Genomic DNA, 20,558 nt, shown 5'->3' on the forward strand with positions numbered 1-20,558 from the left:
AATCCAGTAATTCCTGAGATGGATGGATTTATCAATCAACCAACCAACTAATCAACTTGCATGCCACCTCAACCATGAAGTGATTCTAGGCGTTTTACAGCATGAGATTAGAACATCAAATTCAAAAGGAAAAAGGGACCAAAGTCAGTACCTTTCCCCTTGGGGAAGGGCAGTTAAACAAACATTCCACATCAACCACCATGAGGGGCCTCATTGCTACACCCTACCAAGTGGATGTGAGAAGAGCCAGGTTTTTACAGCTTTATGAAAGTACAACAGGACTGGGGCCATGCCATCCTCAGGGGGAACACTATTCCACAGGGGTTGCATCATAAAGGCACCAGAAATCAAGCCCTAGCTTATCAAGCCAATGGAAATAAAGCAAGTATATTGAAAGTATAAAACATCAGATATGAAACATGAAACTCAAAACTGAAATACACACATAAAGCACTGAAATGTGAAGAACATTTCTAATACAATGAGCTTACAAGATGTGAAGGAATACTCGAAGGAGCACATTACCTATTGGAAGATGAACAAACTAAGGGTGAAGGGAGATAATCAGCTGGAAAAGCAATCCAATCTTAAATTGTTAAATGTGGAAAACTGGTCAGAATAAGCAAGGGTAATATTACAAAATGAAGACAAGTACAAACATGACTGAGGTGCAAACAAGACATTGTACAGCTGGCTGGAGAGCAGAAATGGTGAAGAGAATTAATGAGATGGGAAGAATGAAAATCCAGGAGGCAAACAAGCCTGGTTTGGGGGAGAGAACTTCTCACCTCAAGTGGTGCAGATAATGTAACTGTGGGAGAACTGAGGCTACGAGGCCGTCTTATCTGAGGCTCGCTTAGATGGTTGTTACTGTTTGATGCTGACCCAGAAGCACCATCTTCAGCAAGCTATATCAGAGGCAAACACAAGTTAGCTACAAGTTATGACCTCCTTTACTGAAAACTAAACTATGGTATAATAAAGTATGTCCAAACTGGACAAATCATTATTAACACACCCACCCAACCACTCCTGCTTTCAATAAAGCATTCCAACGTAGGAAACATACTATAAACTTCTATATGCATCCCAATATGCTTATTTTAGGGGCATTTTTGAATGAGTGTTTTCTCAAATTAGAGGTGAATAACTATTGACTTCTGCATGTGTCACAGAAGCTTCTATCTAGAAACTCATTCATGACCTTGTGCTTGAAGCCATCTCTGGTCTATAAATCAAGATCTGGAAAGACCTCCCGTTATGTACTGTTACCTATAAATTCCTTTTATCGGTGTAGGTTCCTGCATATTTATGTAATCTGTTTTCAGCAGCTTCCTCTATACTAAATTTACTAGCCCTTGCACCCTTCCATTTTCCTGGATAAATCATCTACATTTTATTTCACTTTATTTCTTGACTGATGAACTATACGCCTTAAGAAGTTCCCTGGAATTGATGTTAATTGCAGATAGCCAAGGAAATACAAGAAGGAATAAGTTTAAATCAAGATTTGAAAAGGATTAGTTGGAGATTTATCAGAAAATCCTGCTTAATTTGACCTCATGTTTAATGCTGCTAAACTGTAATTAAGGAGTGGGTTTACTCCAAGGGGTGTGTGCAGTTTGGAGTTAGCTCCTAGTTTCTTAATTGCAATTAACTATGTTACAGCCCCTGGAAATTGCAATTTCACTCACTGCAAGCTGACAACTAGAGTTTCATTGAAGTTAAGCAGGAAAAGATAAATCTGCTTTTAATCATCCAGTTGTAAGTCAGAACACAGTCTTCCATTGGCCAATTTCCCCCCTTATCACAAATGTGGATGTCAAGGGTGGGCCTGCGTTACAGTGCAGATCTTCCAAAGTTTGATGTACATGGAATCTGGCACTGGCCCATGCCACAGCAGATTCTGCCATAGCTAATGCACATCTTTTCACTGAGAGATAATTATTTCACCAGAAACTGTCCTCCCACATAGCTTTCATCCTGAAATCTGAAAAAGCTGCAAATGATTATCAAGGTCCAACTGCTTTGCTGGAGAAGAAGTCCATACCTGCATGATAGGCCGAGTCCAAGTTGTAGTGCGATTGTTATGATTGACATAATAAGTACGTCCCTTAGTATCTTTCCTCTCTTCCCAGCCTGAAGGTAAGCCCGGTGTAGTATGAACATAGGCCACTGATGGCTGTTTATGCAAGAAATTACCATAGTGTTAATTTGTGGCAGTTGGTCATTCTTACAATCAGTATTTGCAACAGAATAACTGAGAGATATGTGTCGGCAGATCCCTTCCTTAAAAGTGTCACTTTCAGGAAAATAAAGATTCAGGTCCATTCCCAAAAGCAAGGTTAGTAAATTCACAAGTAAAGAGCAAGGCACTGAAATGTACAGAAGCTATAAAAGCTATCCAGTCTGACAGGGGTGACTGCGATTTTATCTTTGCTGAAGATGAGATCTGTTCATTAAAGGTAGACAATCAAAACAGCGGAAGAATATAAAAAGCCTGAACATAATCAATGCACAACTACTAGGAGGACTGAGAACAAAGATGGTTAGAAAAGCATTTATACTTTAAATGATGAAAAATTGACTTCATTTCCTTCACTAAAATGGTACCAATCAGACAGAAATGGTCCCTAGTGGTTTACTATAAATGCCTTTGGCTGGGTCACAAGCTGAGTAGACTTCATTTCAAAGATGTTAGTTCATAACTAAAATGACAGGCTCATTAGATTGCTTAATATATGAAATTTCTGAGAACCTGAGCATTTTCTTTAAAACTTCCTGCTAATAGCTGCATTCCCTTTGAGCTGCACTTTGATGTAATTAAAAGCTTCCATTAGGAAGAACTGTCCTGTAATGATCAACGTTGGAATCGGGGATTCTCATCCTGCAATATGTTGCCTCTGAGTTTGCATACTGAACCCAGAAATAACTGGAATATTGAAAACCTGGTCATTCTTAAGACTGACAAATAAGATACCTCCATGAGATTCTGCCTGGACAAGAACAATCAACCACGTAAACATGCATCATTGCATGCAGCTCTGTATTTGTATGCACTCAGAGATGGGTACATATTTCATGAGCACATATGCATGTGTGCATGATACATTTTTTGTTTTTTAGAAGTTAATTAAACAGACAGGAGCCAGGGAAAGCTTTTGATTGAAGCTAGACAATCTTTACAAGTACCAAAGAATGCTTGTAGTTTTTGCTGCAGCAAGCTAAAACATGGTTACTTGTGTAGATTATAAAAGGTTATAAAAAGATACTATCCTTTCTTCCTTCTCTGATTTTAAATGTTTGCAATTTTGACATACTGATTCTATTACTCTCTGATTCAAAGAGTAACTGCTATAAAATAATAGCAGGCCAAGCAGATTATTAAAGTTTGGGATCTTTCTACGGAAGGAAAAACATCTTGAAATAATGTCTCCAGACACAAAACAAACAAAATTTACCATTTTTACATGGTGATGCTCTGACATATATTTGCTGGAATGAAAAGAAACATTTTTAAAAAACTTTTAAAAAAGTAGCTAAGGAGAAATATTTCCTGGTTCCTAAAAACATGGAATTCTTTTTAAATGAGAATAAGGATCATTGCATAGGCCTGAGATGAAAAAGCCAGGAAAACGGGTTACTCAGTGACATCAAGTACAATAATAGAACAATGCCAGAGTGTGTAAAATCAATTTTAAAGCCAAACAAACTTTATTCTCGGGTGGCACCTCATTTTTATGCATAGGCTTTTGTTCTAAAAATGGTTCCCTTGACTTGAAAAAACCCCTAATATTCATTTTTTGCAGATGGCAAAGGATTCCTGGAATGTTCTGAGGCCACAGGACGCTCTAGTGGTTCTTCCTGATTATTTTCTATTTCTCCCTCAACTTGAGCTATAATTTTTACCCCAGATTCTAACATCAGCATAAATTTGGTAAATTTAGAACCTTCTTTCTGTGCAGGTAAGCCCTCCCTTCTCTGATGGGTGCTACTCTAACTCACTGTAAATTGATCCACAGTTGATTCATCCAACTGTCTCAGATAACAATGCATAGCAGCTGCAAAGTCAAAAATATTCTATGCAGGAAAATTGTCTAGATTTAGCTGACATTTCAAAATCTATAGTTTTAAATGTTGATAAGGCCTCAATAAACCGATTAGTAGAGAAGAGAAACAAGGCCTCTTGGAATAAAATAATTATTTGCTATTAAAATAAGAGACTTTTCATAGAATGTTTTTCCCCCAACCCATGGTATACAAAGAGTAAAAACAGTAAAGCTACATTTTAATAACAAGACATTTCTCCTGGTTCCTCCTATTATCATTACTCCTCCTTTATCCTCCAATTTATAAGCAATCATAGATAATGAGAAAACTGCCTCCCTCTCTTCTTGGCATCTATATTCCTGAAGAACAACCACTGCTAACAACTGGAATTAATTCTGGTTACTTGTGTTGGCTGTTTGTGTCTTACCTGTGGACACGTTTTGGATTTTTCCAGTCGTTTGATTTATAGGTTTGGAGTCTGGGAAATAGGCTGTGCAAAGCATTTGCAGGAGGTGGTTTCCAACACCTGCAAACACAAATGAAGCATCTCTCTCCAAATAATTAAAGCCGTCGTGTGTGTGTGTGTGTGTGTGGCCCATATGGTTACTTGGAAAGAAGTTCATGTTTGCCTCCACACGTGTGTGCATGCAAAGCCATTTCGCTTTGCTGCTGATCCCCCAGAAGCACTGAGGGATCTGCTTGCATGCACAGGTAAGTTCAGACAATCCACAACAGGCAGTTGTGCCTGTGGCAAGGAACCTGGCTGGCTTAACAATTCAAAGAAAGGTGCTTGGTTTGCGCTAATACATGTTGCAAACCACCTCTTTTAAATGCTTTGCACAATTTCACCCGTACAGGCCAAGTAGATTTCTTCCAAATTTGTTTTAGGAATTTTCTATGCCTTTCTGTTATCTAGAAATTGACATTCCCATTTATGTTGTAATTATCCATTCCTACATTGCAATATTCTCTGCATGATTCCAATGAGAAAAGCTCACACAGGTGCATCCCCACTACACAGAAGTCAGAGATGGGATAATTACTTGCTCATTAATATAACCTACAGATTGTGGGGAGTAAGTTCTACTCCACCTCTAATTTTTCTGCATGTATGCACACACAGACGACTGCTTGCTTTTCAGCTATTTCTCCTTCAGTATAAGAAGGAATTGGGAAGCAACGTTTTAATCAACTTTCAAAATGCCACAGTTAGGGGCAGGGAGGAGAACATAAGTAACGCCATGGGAAGTAACAAATTAGATGCTGAGGATGTTTCCATAACAAGAGTGTTGGCTGAAGTAGCTGAACAATTACAGGAGATCCTCAAGTTGGGTGAACGGTGGGAAGAAGCACTTTATTTTACTACTGAGGTACGTAAGTGTGGTATCTGCAGAGTTGCACATGCAGATAAACTTCCAAAACTGAACTGCGCACACTCACAATCTAAAAGCGGAGGCATCTCCAACACACCACAAGGCCAAACTGACAAGAGGTGTGAGGTGATGTCACCATGCAAATCTGTACCTGCCCACATGCCCTCCAACGTCTGATGGAAGTATTTTCATTATGACATCCCATATGTTTTGTCACTTGCCCCACCTATCCCTGACACTCATACCTGAAAGACTGATATGCTTACAACAAAGGAAAAAGAAAAGGAGAGAGATCAGAATGACAGAGGAGGAGGATATATATTTGGCTGGATAAAAGTATTATTACCGTTGACTCTTCACCCCCAGTGACAGTGGAAGAACGAACTCTCCTAGATGGGCCACTTGGCTGTTAAATAATAATAATTGTTATAGTTAAGGGATGATCATGTCATATATTGTTCACTATCTTCAGGAAAGAGAAGAAAAAGCTCTCCTTTTACATTTGGGTAAAGCACTGCATTAACTTCACAAGGAAGGAAAGAACCTATCTGACATTATAATGAAGTGAAAGTATTACTTATTTGTACAGTATTGTATCTTTCACAACTTACTAATTTGAAATAATGGCAGCTTGATAAACATTTCTGTCTTCATTTTACACCAGAGATAACAGCAGCAAATAAGGTCAATTCTAGAAATAGATGTTATATATATGCTTTTAGTCACATCATTCATGTCCATTACACGCTAGGACCCACCAGATTTGTTGAGACTGCAAATTACAGAATTGCTTGCCACCATCCTGGGAGGGTATGCTGAGAGCCACAGACCCAATATAGATGTAGGCACCAGAAAGAAGAAGGCAATGTGTTAAAGATCATTAATTTTTTTCCCCTGGAGGGGATACAAAGATAATACCTACAAGGGAAGTGTGAACAATTAAATGAAGCAGGTTTGATTTGGCCACAACAAATGCATAGGTTTCAGGAGAGTCAAGCTGAAAAGAAAGAAGCTGATGCTGATGATTTTACCAGAAAAAATCTTAATAGAGTGCAGAAGAGCAGAGCAAAAACCTTAGCTGCTAAAAGGAGAAAAATGCTGGCAGTTTGTTACAGTTCAATCACATACAGGAATCCCAGATTAAAATAATTAAGAGTATATTCTTGCCCACAAAATCTGCCAAAGGTTAGCGTGAAATTTGTGTTTGTAGAATACATCCTCGTAGAAACAAGAACAGAGTAACTGAACAGAGCGTATTGCAGGATAATTTTCATATGGGTTACAGTGAGAGAGGATTTATTGAAGACTACAACAGATCACGTAATCAAGAGGTATAAGCCAGAGATCTAATTTGCAGTTACCCAAGACTGACATGTAGCAGAGAGTTATTCAAGTTTGCTCAGAAAGAGGGATGTGTAAATATTTGTTTAGTCCATATTTGAAGTGAACCGGCCTTATCTTTTCTATCTAGGACAACATCTGGTCTGCTTCAGATGTTGGACTGCAACATATATCAGACCCAATTAGCATGAACAACAATGAATAGGATTGATGGAGTTGCAAATCATGTTGAAATGGCTGGTCTAAGCTAACTCATGGATTACACTATTGTTATTGTTATATTTTATCGTAGCTCTGGATTCCAAAGTTACCAAAAACATATAAAAAATATGTATTTCAGGATAAAATACACATAGCAATGACTATTTCTTGATAAAATAGTTATCTTTATTCTTCCGGAAGAATTTGAAAACCTGGTTCTGCTGCCTTGCTTGGGATGGCGCCATAGTGCCCTCCCTATTGAATGAGAGCTTTTTGCCACATGGATCTTATATTTATCTATTTATAATGATGGTTTGTATTGTAATTTATGTCCTACGGTTTTAATTGGTTTATTTTGTTGTAAACTGCCCAGAGTCTCCCTTTGGGGGAGATGGGAGGTGACAGAAATTTGAAATATAAATAAATAAAATACTTTCAAAATACATATACTGACATTTCATATGGTTTTCTTTTTTAAAAAATAACTAGAGTGGAAAAACTGTTTTCAAGGGTGACACGCACATCTTAAATACATCCCTAAATAAAAAGGCAACAGGAAAGAATGGATTTGCAAATGGACTCTTGCAAAAATGACACAAGCAAGCTGTTCAATTGGGCTCATTTGCAGATATGATTTTCTCCTAGTAAGCAAGAATGTATTTTATTTTGTATTTTCAAAATGATGGTTATGTATGGGGGGAGAGGGACATTCTCTAAAATATGCCCATCCTGCAATTATATGACCTGGGGAAAAAAATCTAGTCCCCAAAATAAAGTATGGTACCTCCAAACTCAGGGGGAGTAAAGTACAATAACTGGTGTTTATTTTAGAAGGAGAAAAGCAAAGGAACTTTCAGATAGATCAACAATTTAAAACAATTCTTTAAATAACAAAGAAAAAAAAAGCATTGTGGAGTACATAAGATTTTTTTAAATATCATGTTTAAATGGTTTCAGTCCCTTATCAATAAATAATATGTATATTGTACAATATGTTTGGCAGAAAATAGAAGATTGCAACATTTAGTGCTGTTCTTTAGAAATGAGATGCTCTCATCTTTCTGCCTGTTTGCAGACTCTCATATCAATCTCCCCTTTCCTTATAAACTCTCTTAACAGTACTTCTAATCTCTTGATACCTTTCCCTCTTAAGAGCCATCCTAAGAGTCCCTCCTTCTAGCAGACAAGAAAAGTAGATGGTTGGGTTCAGGTAGCCACCAGGAGCTGGAGCTCAACTCGAGGGCAACTTTAAAAAAAAAATTACACACATGGAAATACATCTATTGTAATAAGGAAAGAGATATACCCATGCATCTCAGAACTCAAGTACACTGTGACACTCTGAATTATATATCAAATCACCACCCAAATGGAAAAACACCAGCCCTAAATTCCAAGGATGGTTGAGAACCTCTAAGCCCATGTATCAAAGTGATGATACTTCAGTCACAAAAATGACTTCTCCAGACAGTACAAAGAACATTTTTGCTATGTATTTACTGAAGTTAAGCTTCCTTTTCATTAACCTCTCTTTTCCAGAACCTCGATTCTATGCCATTTTGCACTAGGGAAGTAGGCATTAATATGGGTGAAACTGAAATAATATTCAAAGCAAAAAAATACCATGCAGCCAAACACGTTTAAAACGGAAGTTGGTAACACAAATGCATTCTTGAAGATTCCTAAAAAAAACAAGAAATAAGAAACTCCTACTTACCAGCGATAAATGGGACTGATCAGCAACTGCATCAGTTACACTACAAGATCGCAACCTTGCAGAAGGATCTCTTTGCTGGAATACAGAAAACAGAAAGGATTATTTTATTTACATTGTGACCACCATTTCCCTTGGCACCATATATTTACTTTACCCTTCTTTCAGCCACTCGATTTGATTGCCAGAAATCTTACTTTCCATTTCATGAACAAAAACCATGAATTCAATTTTAAATGCCAGAAATATGTATGTATTTATGTATGTATGTATGTATGTATGTATGTATGTATGTATGTATAGTTTTAAAAAATTGCATAAATTAATATAGTATTGGAAGGAGTCAGCATGGACAAGAAGATAATAGTACCATTACTGGAAATTTAGTTTCCTCAATCCTGGACAGACAATTGATAGGACAAAATAAATAAAGCTGTTCATGAGTGAATTTTTTAAAAAAAACAACTTTATTTCATCTTCAACACTTCCATTTATTATTTGGGGAACAATTGTGAGTTTTCTCAGGATGGTCCAGAGAAAAACTTAAAATCTTATGAAGCATCTTCTGAAAAGATTCTTGCAAGATTGCAGAAAGAATATTTGTCTTTCAAGAGTATTCTACTAGAAAAAACCTACAATAAATAAATAACTTAAAATACTTTTTCATGACAGTCTTCTGTTTTCTTACTAGTAACAGCAATCCTCCTATTTTTCACAATGGAACACTTAAATTATATATCTAATAAATCCATTTACAAAGGAACAATTTTCAGAACAATACAGAATGATTACTTATTGCCGAAAGTGCTGCAGTACTGATAACATCTGTAAGAAAGTTCCATCTGGTGGGGTCCAGGAAGCACGCCTTCTCTGCAGTGGCATCCGCCCTTTGGAATATTCTTCCCCCAGAGATAAGGTAGATTCCATCTCTTGCGGCTTTTCGTAAACAACTAAAATCCTGGTTTTGCCACCTTGCTTGGGGCGGGAGGGGGAGTAACCACTCCTGGAGATGGTTAGTGCCCTGCATGGCCTCTTAGATATATGTGAGCGATTTTCCAACTAGCTTTGTCATCTGGATTTCATATTGTATTTGTTTGTATATATTTGTATTTATATTTTTATGGTATTTTAATGTTTTATCCTGGCTGTAAACTGCCCAGAGTCCCCCCTTTGGGGGGAGATGGGTGGTGGCAAAATTTGATAAAAAAATAAACATCTTAAACCCTTTCCTTACTGTAAAACTGGATATATTGGTATTAAAGCACCTATATAACCAGGTGTCTAGAAGAATCAGAATACCTGCTACTTCCTGGTTGATAAGAGAGAGGAAAAAAAAGCCCTGCTTTTGCCTGGGTCATACATGTATACTGTTTTTAGTTTAGGAATTAATTATTGGACCTTAATTCCCTTCCTATTCCCTTTCAAGTAAAGCTCCTAAAGCCAACACAATTCTTCCCTATTGGTAGGGTTAACAATGCTGGAAAGACAAGCATTTCTAAGAAACAACCAAGAGAGAAAATAGCTATGAATGCTTTGTTACATTAACTAGGGTCAAAATTGCTCCTTGCGGTTTAAGGAGAATCTGAATTATTTTTTATCCAGCTCTTTTAGAGAAGATGAAGCCTACTTGTAAATAATGGTAATGATGCAATGATGATTGTACAGACAGGCTACATGTCAGTCAAAAACACAACAGATTTATCAGTCTGGTTTGCTTTGTCTGGCACTCACAGCATTCACTTGATCAGGAAGACAGTCTGTAAGTGATTTACACATTTCAGGAAAATTTACATCAATCATAATAATTTATGAGAAATGTGTTATATGGATCCCCAAGCATATAGTACATATAACTGTATTAGAAAAGGTTCATTGAAAGCATCTTCTAAATTCTATCTCCAATTTTTTTTAATGGACTCATGCATAGGAATATCCATTTATGCAGGACTTCACAGCCTGCTTAACAACAAAGCAGTCTTTTATTGAATTTTTTCTTTGAACTTAATATCTATATTTGTTGAGGGCTTGGCTTGACAGCCAGATAAAATGTGAGACTGACCTCTGTTGCGTAAAAGGACTTAAATGAAGAATATTCTTAGGAAAAAGCAGAAATAAGCCTTCAGAGAGTACACAGATTTTTTTTCACATTAATAGGGGCACAACGCAACATCAACAAAAGCAAAATGGAGATTAGGAATGTCAAATTTATTTTGATAGATTTCAGTTGAAACAATTCATATTATTGGAAAGCTAAACAAAATGGTTAACAGGTAAAAATTGAATTTGCTCTTGACTCTCCATTAGTCAAAACTGTTATAAACCCATAATCACAACCATCATTACAAGCTTGGTTAAGATAGAAACATATTTTCATTTCACTATTCAAATGCAAGGAAAAATTGGCTCCATTTAATGTTTATCACAGAAAGAACAGAAGCAAATTCCAATGTCGTTCAGATTAAGCAGAGTCTATTCTTCATAAATCATAAATTATTTGAATAGTGGCATGATTATTATTTTTTAATCATAAGGAACTTTCATCAATTTTGTATAAAGAATTTATATCTCAAAAGTCTTGAAAACTTTGATACCAGGATTAGATTTTAAAGGAGAGCAAACTTCATGGAATTTTGCTCTCCTTTAAAATTCTTAAGAATGCTTAAGAATTTATTTTAAAGACATTTCAGCAAATCATCAAGAAATGATTTTGAAATGATTAGACTAGACTAATAATTCACTGGTAGCATTATCTGCCCATGACACTGCATTATATTAATCTAAATCTTTTTAGACTGAGATCATAAGCAAGTTTTGGTGGCAATGCCCAAAGTTTTTGATTAAAAGTTGTGGATGAAATTGAGAACATTTCCCAAAACCATTTTAAAGGGAATCCTGTAGTATGACAGTTCTTTGTATTTCCCAAAGTACACAAAACAACGCAAAACTAAAGTATTTCCTAAGGTACACAAAATTAAGAAATTAATTCAACTTAGATTATTAATAGCTAGATTTGTTTTTACTAAAGATTGAACAAGGAAGGCACATTATCATTGGCTCGGTGGTAATCCACAGTGTCAAAATGACACTGGGAAAAGCACTAACTCAACAATTTTTTTTAAATAAATCCTATTATAAAGAACAGGCTTAATCATACATGGACACTATTTATTATTGATATTAATCCATGTTTTCCTGATAGATTACGCCTATCAACACAAATGTCATTTTGAGTAATGTTTTTATTTTCTTCAACTCTATCTGTATTAACTTTTTATACACCTTTTTAATATAATTTTTCTTCTTTAGTATGGATTGTGTATTTTTGTTGTTTCATAATATTTAATTTTGTAGAGACCCTGTCTAGTTTTATTTTTTCCCACTTTGGTTATGAAAAAATATATATTTTCCATATTTTGGTTTCTTATTACCTGAACATTAAAAGGCAAACTGATAAGGTGTCCTGTTAAATTTATATACGGCAATTTTGTATATAACAATTGCTGATTAAAACTGTTTGCCTTCCTTTATAGGATAGGAATCTTACATTCACTGATACTACCAGCCAGATGATATTCATCCTACCCCATTAATGCAATTGCTGAGTTAAGGGAGCAGGCAAAAGTGCTTTTGATGTACTAACATCCCAATACACAGGTTTTAGTATAAATTATCCAGTTATATCCTTTTGCCATATTTACATATGAAAATAGATTCTGTTAAAATTACTATACGGGCATAGCTTTTAAAAATAAATTAGAAAAGAAAATTCCACCTGGTATTTATTTATTTACTAATCTCAATGAAGCATTCAGAGAATCTCTACTTTGTTAGTCCAGTTTGCTGACATCACATTTAAGAATAAACATCTCTTTCAAATGAAGTTACAAGACACAAATAATAGCATAAATATTGTTACTCAGTTATGGTCTTTACTCAAAAGTAGGCTCACTAAGTTCAGGTCAACTTGCTTTCAGTTACTGGCTTAGCTCAGTGTTTCTCAACCTTGACAACTTTAAGATGTTGGACTTCAACTCCCAGAATTCCCCAGACAGCATGCATGCTGGCTAGAGAATTCTGGGTGTTGAAAACCACACATCTTAAAGTTGCCAAGGTTGAGAAACACTGGTTTAGCTGAACAATTGAATTCATTGGAATTTGCCCCCAGGTAAGTATGCATCGCATCACAACCGTGATGTATTGTAGAATGGTCCAATAATTTTAATTAAACTAAGAGGAACACACACACACCCTTGTAGCCTGAAGCCCCATGCACACACAACATTATTGGTTGCATTGACCCTGAAGTAAGTTCTACAAATCAGAGTAAGCATGTTAGAAGAGCAGTAAAAGAAGTGTTCAAGTCCCTTACAATCATAGAAGAGAGTTGTTCCCCATTTGAGTCAGGAGTGATCTGAAGTCTTCTGTTCAATTCCTCAGAGAACTCCTGAGGGCTGGTCCGAGAGACAGGGGAAGCAGGTGGGGGTGGCAAGGACAGGCTTAAGGAATCACCAGTTGTGTTCACTTCTTCAGAAATGGTTTCCCAAGGCTGAGAAAAAGAAAGTGCACCAACAGTGAATAGGCCAAAGAAACCATCTTCCCTACAATTTGCTTGGCTACCATCTGAACCTAAAACAATCCCATATATACCTTTAAGATTTAGAACACGATTAACATCTGACAATCAACTTTGGTTCTCTATATGCTGTACTGTGAGTATTACGTAAGGCAGTGTTTCTCAACCTTGGCAACTTTAAGATGTATGGATTTTAACTCTCAGAATGCATGCTCGCTGGGAATTCTGGGAGTTGAAGTTCACACATCTTAAAATTGCTAAGGTTGAGAAATACTGATATAGGGAGCAAAAATAAAGCTAGCAAGTAGCAAAAACCAGGGTTCTTACAAAGGATTGGAAGTCTGCCATGGTCTTCCTTTCCATCCCCCACAGGTGGAAACCAAGGCAGCTGTGAGATATCCCCCCCCTTACGTTTATGGCCTGGTGGTGGATCACAGAAGTATTTAAACTTCTGAGGAGTGGGGGATAACAGGTGACCTAGAAAATACACACTTTAATGGCTATTAAATACTCCACAGACTTATACAATTCATTACCTATAATTTCCCTTTATCCTGCAGAAAGAGCATCTACTACAGTAGTCTTTAGCAGAGTCTAATTCAGAAACTCAAACCCTTTGTTCAGGTAGTTTACTGTTGCAAACATAAAACTATTTTTCTGCAGGACTTTGGGCTGGGGCTGATATGTAACCTGTTGTTGGGAGGCACTGACTGGCAGTTTAATGTTTTATTGTATTTTATCTTTGATAGCATAGATCAGCCTTTCTTAACCTTTTGACCCTAGAGGAACCCTTGAAATATTTTCCAGGCCTCAGGGAACCCCTGCATATAGGCCAGAAGTTACAAAATTATTGTATTTGTTTCATGTGTGGGCCTGTAGATATGCATTAACAGTTCCTAAACTAAAAATGAAGAATGAAACGTACCTCTTTAATGTGAAGTTGCCCAAATTTGAAATAATTTTTTAAATAAATTGTGATCTCCCACGGAACAGCTAGTGACCTTTCGCGGAACCCTAGGGTTCCACAGAACCATGGTTGAGAAACCCTGGCACAGATAGTGATTTTAGCAGCTTTACTGCTTTTGTGTTGTTAATATGGGAACTCCCTGGATTCATTTTGGAGTACAGTGGCATACACAAATTTCAATCAATCGGTGAATCCCAGTTAATTTTTCTTTTTAGCCCAAATATCATTAATTATCAGAGAAACATGACTGGAGAGCAAACATCTACATTATTTCAATATGCCTGTTCTTTAACCCTCTTTAACTGTGTTTTTCAGCCCTGCCTTTTTGCTTGGAAATGACAACTCCAAATTAAGCTATTTTAAAGGATCAGTCTGCCCTGAGTCATGAGAAATTAGGGTGATACAGAAATTTTAACAAGTAAATAAATAAACAAATAAAAAAACCTCAGTTGAGTAAAGCTACTGAAGAATCCATTAAAAATCCAGCACATACTTCAGGGACATCTCCACTCTCCAAAGGTTCAGGATCCAAATCCTCACTAATGTGCCGCCTTGATCGAAACCGTCGGTGGGCAGCCTCTTGATTTATCTGCCTGATGTTGTTGTCAGATTCAGAAGCCACATCCCTGAAATGTTAGATTGGTGAAAGAGTTATGCGTCAGAAGGAAGAAAGACATCATGAGTTGAAATACATCTAAGTTACCACAAGCACGTGCACGCACGCGCGCACACACATTCACCCACTAAAATGTCACAGCCTATCAAATCTCTACTGCGTCTGGGACTTATTAACAAAGGAGACAAATGATAAATTATTTCTCAGAGTCTCTGGCAAGTTAAATTAAATAATGATCAGTCTGTCCTTCAAAGCAAATAAAAGCTTGTAGTCTCAAGCTATTAGCTTGATTAAAGGCAAATTTCAATAATCACAGCAGCAACAATTAAGAACAAGGTCCATGTCCAAGATGGTAGAATACATATGATATGGCATTTAATATAATCCTATTGCCTTGTTGATACAACTGTGTTTGTTATGCATCCCTATGATTCAAGGGAAGCTTAACTCATGCTCCATTGCTTATTTTCTCTTTGATTTTTGAGGAAAATTGGTTTTAGTGAATGTTTAACTTACCACTATATCTTTAATAATAACTGGTTCTGCATGTGAAATAGAAATCTCATGAGCTATTTTCTGGGAGTTTCTCATTTTCCCCTAAGATTTACTGGGTAGGTGGATGGTGTAGTGGAATAGGAAACAATAGAGGTTGAAGGTAAAAATATAACCCTACAATCACAAACACATATTTGTGTACTGAATGAGCACAGTTATAGATATAGCTTAAACAAAATTTGGACACAATAGGTTTCAATATCATATTATATCTTTCTCCAACTGAATAAATAAAGGGAAATGTAGCTTTAAGAAGGATCCACGGATCACTGTCAGGCAACATGCTGTCTGTGCATAAATTTCCCAGTTCAGTTCCTGGCATTCCTAATTAAAAGTTCTCACAGAAAAACTACATAAAACCACTGCCCATATAAAACCACTATCAGAGTATAGAAACAGTTCAAGAAAAGTCTAATTCCTCTCTTTTCTGCACTGGTCTGACTGTACCTAGAATACTGTATCCAATTCTGGCCACTATATTTTAGGGAAGATGCTCTTAAAGTAGAAGGCATCCAGAGGAGAGGAACCAAGATGATCAGGGTCTTGGAAAGAAAAACTTATGATAAATGTTTGGAGGTCCTGGGCATGTTTAGCCTGGAGAAGAGAAGACTATAAGGAGACATGACAGTTGTCTATAACCTTCTAAAAGGCTGTCATCTAGAAGATGGGGCAAAATTTTTCAAATCTGGTCCAGAAGACAGGAAAAAGAAACAATGGATTTCAATTACAAGGGAACAATTTTGGTTGGATATCAAGGAAATACCCTAATGATGACAGCTGTTCAGCGATGTAACAGAGTACCTCAAGAGACAGTGGATTCTCCTTTGCTGGAGATGTTTACAGAGGCTAGATGGCCAGTGGCAGTAATTTGGAATAGATGATGACCAAGGTCTCTTCCAACCCTTACACAGGGCCACAACTAGGGGGGGGGGGGCAAGCGGGGCATGTGCCCCGGGTGCCATGCTGGGGGTGTGCACCAAAATGAGTGCTGGGGGGGGGGCGCCAAAATGGGTGTGGAATCCATGTTTGCCCCTGGTGACACAGACCCTAGTTGTGGCCCTGCCCTTACATTCTGTAATTCTATGATTACCAATGTGATGCCCCACAAATATTTTTGACTACAATTCCCATAATACAGGCTAGTATGGTCAATGATCAGGAATACTGAGCGTTGGAGATAAAAAAAACAAATGGAGGCCACTCGGTTGGGGAAGGCTGCAATCAATCACATTGGGCTAGAGGGAACAAAGGTACAGTTAAACTAGCTTGTAATTCAAATGTCCTTTCAAGGAAGAAAACTCTACCATTAAATATATTCCATATCACAATTCTATCATTTGGTATTAAGAATCCTATATTTCAATTGCCATTTTGTATTTAAATGCCACAACCTTGAGTTTCATAAATCAACTTCCCCTGCCATACTGACCAGTGCAACTAATATTTTAATAATTTGGTAAACAACACTCTATCTAGGGTATGTCTACAACTATAAATTGGATAGAAGATGAAACAAACAAGCTGAGAATTATAATCAAATGGCATAATGAGTCAGACTCAAGGGATAAACAAAACACTTTTCCTGAAATATTTGTATCATAGTGGACAGAAACCAACCACCCAACCAGTTGCTTGTCAAAAAACCTGATATTAAAGTAAAGTCCAGCCTCAGAAAACAGGTATACCATATTTAAATTACAGATGGATTGAGAGTTAAGCTTTGTATGTGAAGAATTTGTGAGTTAGGGTCTACTGAACTAGGATTGCCTGTCTCATAATAATTATTTGTCCTTCCAGAATTCATCTTTATCTACTTTCTTCTAGTTCCTCAATCTCTACTTCACTTTCATTTATTAGTATCAGCCTTTAGATGCTCAAAGTGCAGTGTAAAGGCATGCAAATGGCTTGAGAATAAATCTCGTGTCCAAAGAACAGGCTGGCTAATAATCACTGTTTCATTACTGCTTCCATCACCACAAAGAGTCAGAAACTAGAGGCTATTTAGCTGTTAAAGGGAAGCTGCTCCAGACCAGGGATTAAGCTCTGTGTGTGCGTGTGTGTGTGTACACGTGTGTGAATTTTCTCCTTGGGCTGTTGTGGAACCTCAAAACAGCAACAGTGGAAATCCACAGCCTTTTTCAAAAGCATTAAAAAGTCAAGACAATGGTAAAGAAGAACATATCTAAAAACTCAACAATGACAATAAAATAGGAACAAGGAGAACTATTTTATTTCAGTCCATAGTTTACTGAATCACCATGAGTGGGGTTCACAAACCATACACAGGGGTTCACAAACTACAAGACCAAAAGACTGAAAGAATGGAGAATTTTCCCTCTTGAGAAGAGAAGGGGGATATGACAACTTGGAAGGTCACACTAAAGAAAGCCAATCTTTCCTCCATTCCAGCTTACAGGGTATGAAACAACCACAGGAGGACAAATTCGGTCGGATGTCAGGAACAACCTGTTACTAGTAAGAGCAGTTTGACAGTAGAACCCATGAGCTAGAAAGGCCACGAGTTAATTTTCAGTAAATGTATTCAGTAAATGTAGCCAGAGGTTACACAGCCATTTATCGGAGATGTTATAATTTGGAATCTTGTACTAGCTGGCCCCTTCAAAATAATTCTATCAGTAAAACAGTCTACAGCAGTACTTCTCAACCTTAGCAACATTAAGCTGTGTGGACTTCAACTCCCAGACCTCCTCAGCCAGCCATGCTGGCTGGGGAATTCTGGGAGTTGAAGTCCACACATCTTAAAGTTGGTAAGGTAGAGAAACACTGGTCTACAGGATATGCAAATCATGATGCTGAATCGTAATCAGAAAAGAATGTATAGACTGTGAACAAAAGCTTTAATACCTTTATATAGAAGAAACTAGATGTGTGGCGTAGTGTTATTTTCTTTAAAACTGGAATTTCTTCTAGCTGCATACATGTGTATATCATTAACAACTTCCAGATTTTAGCAATCTGCTCTATTTAGACTTTTCCTTGAGAGGCATTCACTCCTAATGTTCTAAAAATGATTTAATATGGCTTTATTGTTCAATTGCTTACAAAGGTCTCCATACAGGCATCCAGGGTTGTACAGTTTAAAATGACAAAGAAGCATTAGAGGTGCAGTTTAATGTGGCAATATTCCTGGCAATGGTCAAGAGCCTTGTTCCAGAACTCTGTTGAACATGCCAACTGAAAGTGAAACTATAAACTCATCTGCCCACACCCCTTCCAACAGTACTGAGTGTAGGTTGGAGATCTTAGTTGAAGCCTTGCAGAATAAGAATATCTGCTACTGAAAACTTCCTTTTAACTTCCTTTTAAGCTTCATTTACCAATATGAATTGATTCCATAGGATTGTGATCCTACTTATTCTCCAAAGACCATTCACAATTAGTTTCAAAATAAGTGGGTGGGTACTTTGCTGCCTGCTTGATACAAGTCCACCTACTGTAACAGAGCCGAAGATGGTGATTCAAACAAATGTTTCAGCCTTTTCAACACGGTCACCTTGTATAATGTATAAATCGAATAATCTATATATTCTGGTTGCTTTCCATATGTTAAAGCCCTAGGGTTTGTCATATGCTGCAAATACGACATTGCATGGCATTGATATTAGAGGGAACTAGACAACCCATGACCCATTGGGTCATCCTTTCAATGGCAGAGGGGTGCACAGGTGGGGGAGACTTACTCGAGCAACTTGCAACCTTCCCTGCAAGGTTCCCCATTGACTTTCTCCCTGCAAGCTTCCCAGGCAGGAAGTTAAAAGCCCAAACCTGCCACCACGCTGCTGTCGTCAGCCACGGTTATGTGATCCCATTGACTTTCTCCCTGCAAGCTTCCCAGGCTTCCCTATTGACTTGTGGGAAGCTGTCGGGGAACATTAATGAGGGTCACGTGACCACAGCTGACCGTGGCAGTACTGAACAGTAGCAGCGCAGTGGCATTGAAACAGCAACAACTTTCCCAAATTCCACTCCTACAGGAATAATGAGTCCTGGCATCCTGTAAGTTGGCCCATTTGAGGTACCTTCATTGAAAAGATTTTGCCCTATGATGCAGCATTTCACCCAACTGAAGGTTACACAGTATCAAACAGACACAAGAGTTTTAGTAGTATATAGGTAGACTATGAGTGTATTTCTTAAAGTGTTCCTATTTAGAGAGACTGTGATTCATATATCTCTAAGTACTGGTTAGTACAAAGATGGTTTCTTGGGTTAGTTGCCAAGTTCACTCATAATGCTACATCATTAACTACAGTTTCACAAACTAAAACAGCTGTGTTTACACATAGTGCTAAGCCAGCCTTTCCTAACCTGGTGATCCCTAGAATTGTAGAGCTCCCCCTTTACCCTTTGTTGTTGCTATTATTGATTAATCAATTTATACATTTGCAAGCTCTTTACAGATTCTAGGCAGCTTACACTGAGTGACAGAACATCAAGTACAAACTATATAGTATTTCTTGTACAATTTAATTCACCACTAGCAAGACTAACACTGAGAATTAAGGGAACTGTCATCCTAACATGGCCCCTTGTTAGAGAAGGCTCCGCTCAATGAAAACTAAAACAAGCCATATTATGCCTTTGCACAAATGTATGATCCCTGACAATGCCTCTAAGGACCAGGACTGAAGGATGCACTGAGGTTGTCAATGTGTCTGGCCCATATTAATACCCCGGAAAGGGAGGGGGTGGGGAGGAGAGTAATGGCCTATTGTTCTGTGCATGCCTATTAATGCTCTGTACAACAATTATCTCTAAGAAATCTGACCTCAGCAGCAGGATAATAAATTTCCAGACTTGGCATTCCAAATTTTATGTTTGCTGAGTATCATTTGCTTCACCCTTGGCTTGTGTTATGGCCAAACAAATGTTGATCATAATTTATACCATTTGGCTGGGATTGGAATTGACAGATGAAATGGAATTGTTTAGAATAAGAAGGCCATTATTATCTGGTCATGTTACTTCACTGAGTATGCATTATTTTATTGTAAACTGCCTTGGAAGCTGGTGGTCAGGCAGAAAGACAGGATATAAAGATAAGTTCACCATAACCAGATTAGTGCTGGGGATTCTTAAGAAGTAAAGACTTTTGAGAAGGTTCAGTCCCATGCAGTGGTGTTTTGAGGTTTTGAAACAGGTAATTA

At 37.4% G+C, this 20,558-nt stretch overlaps 1 protein-coding gene across 2 annotated transcripts in view; it reads right to left on the reverse strand.

Annotated features, from left to right (window-relative positions):
* NEDD4L (NEDD4 like E3 ubiquitin protein ligase) overlaps positions 1–20,558 on the reverse strand; it is a 284,464-nt gene that overhangs the window by 46,045 nt on the left and 217,861 nt on the right. For both annotated transcript variants that reach the window (XM_063295785.1, XM_063295784.1), the window contains 6 exons: positions 14,713–14,845; positions 13,049–13,225; positions 8,683–8,757; positions 5,770–5,829; positions 2,051–2,182; positions 789–908 (listed from right to left, as the gene is read on the reverse strand). In XM_063295785.1, coding sequence (XP_063151855.1) covers positions 789–908; positions 2,051–2,182; positions 5,770–5,829; positions 8,683–8,757; positions 13,049–13,225; positions 14,713–14,845 — 697 coding nt within the window. The remainder of the gene's footprint in view (positions 1–788; positions 909–2,050; positions 2,183–5,769; positions 5,830–8,682; positions 8,758–13,048; positions 13,226–14,712; positions 14,846–20,558) is intronic.

The sequence above is a fragment of the Candoia aspera genome, chromosome 2 (genome assembly GCF_035149785.1).
Source record: "Candoia aspera isolate rCanAsp1 chromosome 2, rCanAsp1.hap2, whole genome shotgun sequence".
Lineage (NCBI taxonomy): Eukaryota > Metazoa > Chordata > Lepidosauria > Squamata > Boidae > Candoia > Candoia aspera.